Source organism: Trachymyrmex septentrionalis, unplaced genomic scaffold (genome assembly GCF_001594115.1).
Source record: "Trachymyrmex septentrionalis isolate Tsep2-gDNA-1 unplaced genomic scaffold, Tsep1.0 scaffold279, whole genome shotgun sequence".
NCBI classification, from domain to species: Eukaryota; Metazoa; Arthropoda; class Insecta; order Hymenoptera; family Formicidae; genus Trachymyrmex; species Trachymyrmex septentrionalis.
Genome location: NW_017305440.1, coordinates 437,064 through 448,001, shown reverse-complemented (window position 1 = coordinate 448,001; position 10,938 = coordinate 437,064). Strand labels below are relative to the sequence as shown.

The window sequence follows — 10,938 nt, the reverse complement described above, 5'->3', positions numbered from 1 at the left end:
CCGCCAGCCATTTCTTCATATTGGGGAACAAATAGTAGTCCGAGGGAGCCAAGTCTGGAGAATAGGGGGGATGTGAGACGAGTTGGAACCCTAATTCCATTAATTTTGCGACCACAACTGCTGAGGTGTGAGCTGGTGCGTTATTGAAAATCACTCGACTTCCTCGATTCAAATGAATGCCAAACACAAACAAATAGACCGATCTGGCTGTAACTTGGTGTGTGTTCCTCTAAGAGATGCTACTAACTAAATCTAACCTTGATACGCGCCAGTAGTTCCATCAGCAGTGACTTTGCACGGACTTTTCGAACGACCCTCGTACATATACATATTGTATATGTATTAATAACATTAAATATATTAATATACAGGTATAAAATATTAATGGAAAATAAAAAAGCCCATCAGAGCTTATATAATATTACTATTATAATAATAGATAATATCAATATTGAAGGAACGAAGAATATACTCGTAAGTTCAGTATTTTATATTATATTCCTTAAACAAAATAACATAAATTATGACATACTCTCTTGCATTTCCATTAGAATATTTTTTCTAATTCTTTGTGATTCAATCACTAATACTTTACAACTTTACACCATTGGTGATATTATTTATACATTTTGTTAAGAAATAAGAAATATTTCAGCACCGTAACTTTAGAGATAAAATTCTCAAAAAATAAGCATGTAAATAAATTATTTATATTAGAAGGAAGATATGATATTTAAATTGTGTTTAATACATAAAATAATCTTTCTTTCATAACTTTTAAAAAAATTTGATATTGTATGACTTATTTTATAAAAATACATTTTACTCTTTTATAAAATGTTATCTTATGTTCTATTTTAACTAGAATATTATCAACACTACATTTGCTGTTCATAAAGCTTGTTAACACTATTGCGTTATTGACTCTATGAACAGTATTGATAGCATTTACATTTATAGGGTCTCCCCGAGTAGACTTAGGGATTTAAAAAAAAAACTAATACTTTTTGGTAAATATTAAGAAAAGAGAATCTTCAATGATCTTGATCTTGACAAATGTTGTCTCTGACTTCCAAGGTTTTAGTTGGCGGTAATTTTTTAACGAGTACCAATCGCCAATTTTTTTGAACAGCTTTTGACATCAACTATGATTCTTAGATTTTGGAATCAAAAATAGTGTGTCCAATTATACAAAATCAATGTGAACTTAACTTGACATTGGCTGCGTTCAGCAGAGAAAACCGCGCTGAGCGCTCATTCAGCAAAAAAGAAATTAATGTATGATTGTTGAGAATACAAGTATTTAAGTTCAGCGCGTTTCTGTTCTCGAGTGTACAGACCAATACTTTATGCGTGACTGTACTGTACACGACACGAGCGCGGCTTCTAGAAACTTCGACACTCATTGTAACCGACATCCGTTTGAGTGATCCCTCTCCTCAGTCTCAGCTTGAACTCCGATAGGAGAGGACAGCACGCTCGCGAAATATATAATTCACTTTACAATAAACTACGTTTAATTATAAGTTCTATAATTAATTACTGGCTTAACCCATCCAACCACGCTCTGCTAATCAAAAAAGTCTTATCAGGTTATGGGCCCAGTTAACGGTCAACTACACTGCGTGAGAGTTGAGCGAATTTTCGGCGAGTGACACGTGGCGTAAAACGGAAGTTGGCCATTGTTCAAGTGCTGAAAGTCAACGGTCAACTAAACTGCGTGAGTGTTGAGTGAATTTTCGGCGAGTGACACGTGGCGCAAAACGGAAGTTGGCCATTGTTCAAGTGCTGAAAGGTAACGTGTCGGAAGTGTGCAAGCTGAAAAACTCAAATCCGCGATGTCAGTCGGCATCTCCGTAAAAGGCATAAAGCCATTCGACGGTACGAATTTCCAGGGCTGGAAAGCTCAAGTAAATGCGTTATTCGTAATGAACGACGTTCTTGATGTCGTTGAAGGCACAAGAGCAGAGCCTGCCGAGGGAGAAGGACAAGCGGCCGAAGTGAAGAGAAACGTGAAAGACGATGCAACGGCGAGATTTATAATCCTGTCGAATCTCGACGAGACTCAACAAGTGTGTGTGCTCTCGTGTACTTCCGCAAAAGAAATGTGGGACAAACTAAGTTTGATTCACGAACAAAAGACAGTGACAAACAAGTTGGGTTTGCTGCAGAAATTTCATGCTTACCGGATGAGCGAATCGGACACGGCGACTCAGCACGTAGCCAGGGTGACAAACATGGCGTGTCAACTGAAGGACATCGGAGAGAACATATCGGACGCCACAATAATAGCGAAAATTCTCTCGAGCTTGACGACAAAGTTCGGAACATTGCAGGTCGCCTGGGACAGTGTGGACCCAGAACGACAGACTCTCGATAATCTACAAGAAAGGCTGATCAGAGAGGATACCAGGCTCAACGGTGACGAAGAGCAGTCGGAAGCACTGACCGCGACAGCCAAAAATCGAAGCACCAAAGAAACAAAAGGTGCTAAGAACAAAAAACCTGGAAATAAGAAGGAATCGAAGGAAGTGCAGTGCTACAAATGTCAAGAGATGGGACATATCGCGAGACAGTGTCGAAACAAGCGGAAGCCAAGAGATGACGGCAACAAACCTCGCGACTGCGCATTTGTAGTCGAATCAGGTAAAAGTTCGGACAAGTCGATCTTGAAAAGCGCGGGAAACGCAAGTAAGCTCTGGACACAAAGTCACATAATGACGGCTGATCCAAGCGAAGTCTGGCTGATCGACAGCGGTGCATCGAGGCACCTAACTTACCGACGCGACTGGTTGACTGACTACAAAACAGATGGTACTGGCGCAACGATATCACTCGGTGATAATCAAATCTGCAACGTTGCCGGCGAAGGCACGGTGCGAATCAAAAGGCTCATCGACGGTGTTTGGCAAGACGCAAGAATAGAAAAAGTGTTACACGTGCCGAAATTGCGGAAAAACTTATTCTCGGTCGGAATGTGCACAAAGAAAGGATTCGGCGTGCAATTCAAAAATAATTACGCCGAAGTTGTGCGTGATGGCAAGGTGCTCGCGATAGGTGCAAGGCAAGGCAACGACGTGTATCGAATGATCTTCAAGGTCACGAAACAAGGGAGCGTCGAAGAAGCGAACATAGCTACAACAAACCTAACCGTGTGGCATGAACGACTAGGACACGTTGGAAAGCGTGCGATTCGCGAATTAGCGAAAAAGGGACTTGTAAGTGGAGTATCGTTTACGGACAAAAATGACGTTTTTTGTGAACCGTGTCAAATGGGGAAGTCGCACAGACTGCCATTCAATAAGAAAGTGGAGCGAAACACGAAGATTAAACCCGGAGAGAAAATTCACTCTGATGTCTGCGGGCCGATGTCAACGAACTCTGTGGGTGGATCAAGATACTTTCTAACCTTCAAGGACGAAGCGACCGGATACCGACATGTATACTTTATGAAGAAGAAATCCGAGGTTCACTTGAAATTCAAAATCTTTGAGAAGAAGATAGAGAACAAATTCGGTCGAAAAATAAAAACGCTTCGTTCGGATAATGGTCGAGAATTCTTTAACAAAGAAATGAAAGAATATCTTGAGAAATGTGGAATCCATCAAGAAAAAACGGCACCGTACAATCCGGAGCAAAACGGGAGAGCTGAACGCGACAATCGAACGATAGTCGAAAGTGCGCGAACGATGTTAATCGCGAAGAATCTACCACTGACTTTATGGGCAGAAGCGGTAAATTGTGCAGTATACGTTCTTAATCGAACCGTGTGGACAACTGGCACAGTAACACCGTACGAAGCGTGGACTGGGAAAGTCCCAAATCTGAAGCATCTTCGAATCTTTGGCTCAGACGCGTACGTGCACACTCCCAAACAGTTTACGCAGAAATTCGATGCTCGAGCGAGTAAACAGATTTTCGTTGGTTACACGGAAGAATCGACGAATTACCGAGTATACAATCCAAAGACGAAAAGGGTCAGTGTAGCTCGCAATGTCATATTTAATGAGAAAGTTGGCAAACCTCTGGCGGAAACGAATTCAATGGAGGAAGAAAATGAAATAATACTTCCACTACCAAAAGCCGAGGACGAAGAAGAAGAAGGGGACATCGGCGAAGAACAAGAAGAAGAGGAAAACGAACAAGAGGCCAGCGAACAAGAGGATACGTCGGACCTGGAAAATCAAAGAGCTCTAAGAAATCGCTCGACAATTCAAGTACCAAGTAGGTACCGGCATGATGCATATGTGGCCGAGTACATCGTACCACAAACATATGAAGAAGCGAGGAATAGCACCGAAGCCGCGCAGTGGGCGAGTGCTATTCAAGACGAACTTCAAGCTCACGAAGAAAATAGCACTTGGAAACTCGAAAAAAGGACACCGGAAATGAAGCTAATCGACTCGAAATGGATTTTTCGGGTGAAAAAAGATGCCGACGGGAAGCTGCATCGATTCAAGGCACGGTTGTGTGCGAGAGGCTTCATGCAAAGAAGGGGGATCGACTTCAACGAAACATTCTCTCCAGTTGTAAGGTACGATTCGTTGAGAATATTGCTAGCAATAATCACTTCGAAAAATCTTGAAGTAATGCAGTTCGATGTCCAAACCGCATTCTTGTACGGAAAATTGGAAGAGACAATCTTCATGCAAATTCCGGAAGGATTGAAGATAGAAGAAGATTCAAGAAATGTCGTGTGCAAGCTCCAAAGGTCCCTCTACGGTCTAAAGCAGGCTCCAAGGTGTTGGAACCTGAGGTTCACAAAGTTCTTGAGTGAGTTCAATCTAAAAGAGTGCGATGCGGATAAGTGCGTGTTTACCGGGAAATACAAAAACGACGAAGTGTATCTGGCGCTGTTCGTCGATGATGGGCTAGTAGCCTCAAAAAACGTAGAGACGCTTAAGAAAATAATTCAACGACTGAGCGAAACGTTTAAAATAACGGTCGAGGACTCAAATGTTTTCGTCGGGTTGCAAATCGAACGTGATAAAAGAAATAAACGGCTAATTATTCATCAAAGCGAATACACGCGGAGAATAATTGAAAAGTTCGGAATGGCGGAAGCGAAGCCGGCAAATGTGCCAGCTGATCCGCACGCAGCACTATCTCCTAGCGAGGAGAACGACGAAAAATCAAGCAGTGTGCCGTATCGCGAAGCAGTCGGGTCGCTAGTCTTTTTAGCTACTGTATCGAGACCGGATATCGCATTCGCGGTAAACTCTGTAAGCAAGTATTTGAGTAATCATAACGCTGCGCATTGGCGAGCAGTAAAGCGAATATTTGCGTATCTAAAAGGCACAATCGACTACGGTATCGAATACTCGAGCGGCGGCAGCAATGTAGAATTGATAGGTTTCTCTGACGCCGATTACGCCGGAGATATCGAGACGCGAAGATCCACGACAGGATACGTTTTCTGTCTCGCAAACGGAGCTGTCACGTGGTCGTCGCAGCGGCAACGACTGGTGACGTTAAGTACCACGGAAGCCGAATACGTGGCAGCATCAACAGCAACACGAGAAGCGATTTGGATTAGGAAGTTGTTATCCGACATCGGATATCATTGCGACAAAGAAACAATTCTATATGTCGATAACCAAAGTGCAATTCAGTTAGTCAGGAACCCGGTATTTCATAAAAGAACGAAACATATCGACATACATTTTCACTTTGTTCGCGAAAAAGTAAATGAGAAGGAGATTATAGTCGAATACGTTCCGTCCGAAAATCAACGCGCGGACATATTCACAAAGGCGTTGCCGCGAGATCGCTTTAAAAGCATATGTAATAAGTTAAACATTGTAATGATTCACGAGAAACGCTCGAACGGCGGCAGTGTTGAGAATACAAGTATTTAAGTTCAGCGCGTTTCTGTTCTCGAGTGTACAGACCAATACTTTATGCGTGACTGTACTGTACACGACACGAGCGCGGCTCGGAAAACTTCGACACTCATTGTAACCGACATTCGTTTGAGTGATCCCTCTCCTCAGTCTCAGCTTGAACTCCGATAGGAGAGGACAGCACGCTCGCGAAATATATAATTCACTTTACAATAAACTACGTTTAATTATAAGTTCTATAATTAATTACTGGCTCAACCCATCCAACCACGCTCTGCTAATCAGGAAATCTTATCAATGATTAATATATGTTTATTTGTTATAATTCATAATAATTTGTCAGCAATGGAGCGATTTATAATTAATCCACCGCTCATTGAGCGCTACATAACCTTACCAAATAAAGTATTAGAGAAATAATAAACAGTAATATATAAGTAAGAAATATGATATTAAAGATTATCTATAATACAGGAGTTATTCTACATTACGAATTATAATAAATAAACATATTAATCATAGATTAATCCCTTTTTTCCTGAGTTTAAACTCTGGTTTTTATAATTTAATTCATCTACTAAATGAACAATCATGTTTTATAGAATGTGTTGCAAATTATTAGTAGAAATGAGGTATATATTGGATTGGGGAAAAAGTTTCTTCGTATTTTTTAATTCAAACAAAATTGTATATACAATATCTTAGTAAAAAATGAACAAAATTTAAATTTAAAAAAAGGGTTTTACTCTTGAAATCTGTACTTTCGAAAGATTACTATATTTTTTAATTTCTGTGAGTTTGGTAATTTTTGCATTTAAAAAATTACGAACTAAAAAAAATAAAAATTTTTTTTTCATTTTGAGATCTCTCACGTGCCCAAAAAAGTTTATGAAAATTTTCGACTACCTATCGTGAAAACTTGAAGATTTTCCTACAAAATCATTTTTTTTTAATGTTTCTATGATTTTTTGTTCCTGAGTTATTCGCGAGTTAAGTAAAGGAGCATTCTGAATTCAATTGCTCATAACTTCGATAAAAATCATCATATCGCAATTTAAAAAACAGATTCTTAAATGTCAAACTTTGCTCTAGCGAATGATATAATTGCAACGAAAATTTTGCAACAAAAAACTTTTACAAAATAATTTTTCAAAATGAAAAAACTTTTTCCCCGACCTAATATAATGAATGAAATAAGTAAATAAATAATTTTATGAAACATTCAAAAATTTATAATCTTTATTAAAAAAAAAACAAAAATTACACGTTCTTTACATTTCTTCTTTTTTTACAAAAGCAAAAAATTTGTTTTCTTTCTATAAAATAGTTTTTATATGAAACAGTTTTTCAAATTACTAATAATATGTAATATGAGATTTGACTGTTATTGGTAATCTAGTGAATATAGCAGCAAGCAACTACTGCGTTAACAGAATAAACAATATATAATTGCAATAAACAGAATGGTTATAAAATCACGCGATAGATATCGATCGATTAATATCGCAATTCACCTTAATTCTATAATATAGCAATTTATGATAATACCTGTAATATCATACACGCGAGTCTTATACTTTTCCACGATTTTACAGACTACTTCAAGACTATTGCATATATACACCTAACCTTTTCAAAACATGATAATAATAAGAAGTATTTAAATTAATTAAAACACAAAGTAATACATTTTTTTTATTACTATTTGTCTTATTAATTAAAAAATTGGAAATCTTTATTCTGTATTTAACTATATTTTTTATATACAATATATAATATTTCTTTTTTTTATTATAATAATAAATATTATTTTCATTGCACAGGTTCCCGCGAGAACAACAGACATTGCCAAATCATTTCTATTTCACAGACTTCGAGAGGCATACCGCTGAAATCGCATCTTTTCATCTGGACAGGTAATATTCAACATTTTATTATTTATACATATACGTTTAGAATATATATACCTTTCTCTGATTCTACAAAAAAAATATTGTTTGAGAAAAATAAAGTTACATAAATAAATATTGGGATAAAATTCTTAGCAAAGCTGAAGTATAATACTTTCTTAAGAAAGTATAATATCAATTAAAAAATTCAGAGATATATCAAAAAATACGTACAATTGTACATAGTAAATACAATTATTCATTTAAAATAAATTATTAAATTAAATCCAATAGTAATAAACAAGAAATTATATGAAATTAAATAAATTTATCAGATTGATTAAAAAATTTCTTTGCATTTTCTACTATTTCTTAAATATATAAGGTATCCCCGAAAAATCTCTCATGAGATCATATAAAAAAATACATACCTTTTGTCTAAAAAAATAATATATTCAAAGCTTATTGAAACCGGAGAAAGACACTTCGGTGCATTTCCTTGTAAAAATTAAAAATGAAATATATATACTCATGTGAACTTTTTAGCAATTAATTTTTCAAAAAATAATATAAAATTTTTCTCTCAATATGCATTAAATTAAAATCCATTTGTTGTACCTCCATTTGTAGCTTAAGAGATTCAAAATTATAAAGAATTGAAAAAAATACTTTAATACCCCACTTTGAGATATTTTAACTCTGTAAATGAGTGTTTCGGGATTTGTTTCGTTTGTACTCGTTCGTACTACCATCAGTTTCATTCATACCCCTAAGGGAGCAAAATTTTAAAATAAAAGTAAGAGTAAATTTCGCTATTCTTGAAAATATTTTAATTCTGTAAACGCTCTGCTTAAAGAACTTAATAAAAAATTCAATAGAAATTTATAGAAATTTGATTTGTAGAAATTTCTATCTGAATCTATTATATCCACCAATCTCTCGGACAACAAATATCACAAAAAAGTTATAAACTACTATCGTCTTATTGCATCTTATTTAAACGATAGAAGATTCAGATCAATCTGAATATACGTAGGCTGTTGGAAAAGTTTCTGCAATCTAGTACTTTCAGTGGTGCCAACGTTCTGCTACTATTATATCCGTAAAATTAGACGTTTTTAACCTATAATTCAATTGACAGTTTGTACCTAAGCCAACTAGTTTTGTTTGCATAGTATTTTAAAAGAAGTTATTTTGTAAGAAAATAGAAATTTCGCGTGAAAATTTTTGGGCAATGATTTTTTACGATTACAAATGTAATCTAACTCCGAAACAATATATCGATCGACTTCATTTGGCTTTTGGGGATAAAGCACCATCCAATAGGACTGTTTATAATTGGTTAGCCGAATTCCAGCGTGGACGTACCTTTCTTAGTGATGAATTCCGTGAAGGTCGTCCATACACATCTGTTGTTGCCACTAATGTGGATGCTGTGCGTGAAATGATTGAGTGAGACCGGCATATAACATACCGCGAGATTCAGGCATTGACATGAAAGCAATACATACGATTTTGCATGATCACTTGAGCGTACAAACTTTGCCGTAGTTGGATCCAACACAATTTGACCGAAGCTAAAAAACAGGCTCGTGTTAAATGGAGCAAAGAAATGCTCAAGAAATTCAACCGAGGTCGGTCAAATTTGGTCTACAACATCATTACTGAGGACGAAACATGGATCTATTCGTATGAGCTCGAAAATAAACAATCCACTGTTTGGGTATTTCAAAATAAACCGAAACCAACAAAAGTTGTTCGTTCACGCAGTGCTGCCAAGCAAATGATTGCTTGTTGCTTCAGTTATACCGGACATGTGACAACCGTGGCTTTAGAGGATCGAAGGATTGTAAATATTGATTGGTATACAATAATTTGTTTGCCAGAAGTCATAAATAAATTGTGTAGAACAAACCGAAATCGTCGCATCATCCTTCATCATGACAACGCCAACTGTCACACAGCACGTCAAACCGTTGATTTTTTATCCAGTAATAATGTCGAATTGATGACTCATTGTCCTTATTCGCCTGATTTATCACCTAATGACTTCTTTTTGTTCCCAAACATTAAAAATAAGATGCGTGGTGAGCTATTTGAGTCGCCTGAAGCAGCTGTTGAAACATTTTGTACACTGATTTCTGAGGTTACAGCCTCAGAGTGAAAAAAATGCTTCGAAAATTGATTCGAGCGTATGCAAAAATGTATCGATCTTAAAGGCGAATACTTCGAAAAACAATAAAGCCATTTACCGAATTTTACATATTTTTTTTCATATTGTTTGCAGAAACTTTTCCAGCAATCTACATATAAGATTCTCTATACGTTATTCCTAATTATCTGATTTAATATAAAATAAATGATAAGATGTTTATATGAAACTATATATATAAATTTAATCTGAAAATGTCTCTAAATATGAAATTTTCTATAACATCTGTCTTATTAAAACATTTAGAATATGATATATTCTATCGTTGACAATACAGAGTGTCCCAAAAACTATTACCATCTGAAATATCTTTAAATCTAAAAGATCCAGAGAAAAAATTATATGATCAAAATTACACGGTATGAACGAGTCTATCCTATGGAGATAATAATTTTTGTCTAAGTGAAAGTGCTTCAAAGATTTTAAGATCACTTTTTTTTTAAATAGAAGTATTTGAATTTTTTTACATAATATAATATTCTTCTAATTATTCTGCATATAAAAATATTAAGATGTAGATAAAAAGTCAGTTTACAAGAGTTTTATATTTTATATTCTGGCACATGAAATGTTAAAAAACCTGTAAACTATTAATTTTATGATAATTGTACTCTAACAGTTATATGACAGAATAATATATAAGCAATAATAATCAATTAGTGTAAAGAAAATACATAGCTGCTTATAAAAAAAATTATTCATTTTGCATACATATTTTTTTTAGCAACTATGTGTTTTCTTTGAACTAATTGATTCATCTCATCATTCTGTTCATAAAAATGTTAAGGTACGATTATTAAAAAATTAATAGTTATTAAAAACTATTAAAAAATTATGAGTTATTTAACACTTCATGTTAATATGTGCCAGTATAAAATATAAAACACCTTGTGAACTATTAGATTTTTATATTTGTATCTTAATATTTTTATATGCAGAATAATTAAAAGAATCATTCATTATGTAAAAAAATTTAAATGATTCCATTTAAATG

General features: G+C 35.5%; 1 protein-coding gene across 2 annotated transcripts in view; it reads left to right on the top strand.

Moving 5' to 3' along the window:
• LOC108749241 (extracellular serine/threonine protein CG31145) overlaps positions 1 to 10,938 on the top strand; it is a 168,223-nt gene that overhangs the window by 18,966 nt on the left and 138,319 nt on the right. For both annotated transcript variants that reach the window (XM_018487808.1, XM_018487807.1), the window contains exon 2: positions 7,667 to 7,759. In XM_018487808.1, the coding sequence (XP_018343310.1) occupies positions 7,667 to 7,759 (93 nt within the window). The remainder of the gene's footprint in view (positions 1 to 7,666; positions 7,760 to 10,938) is intronic.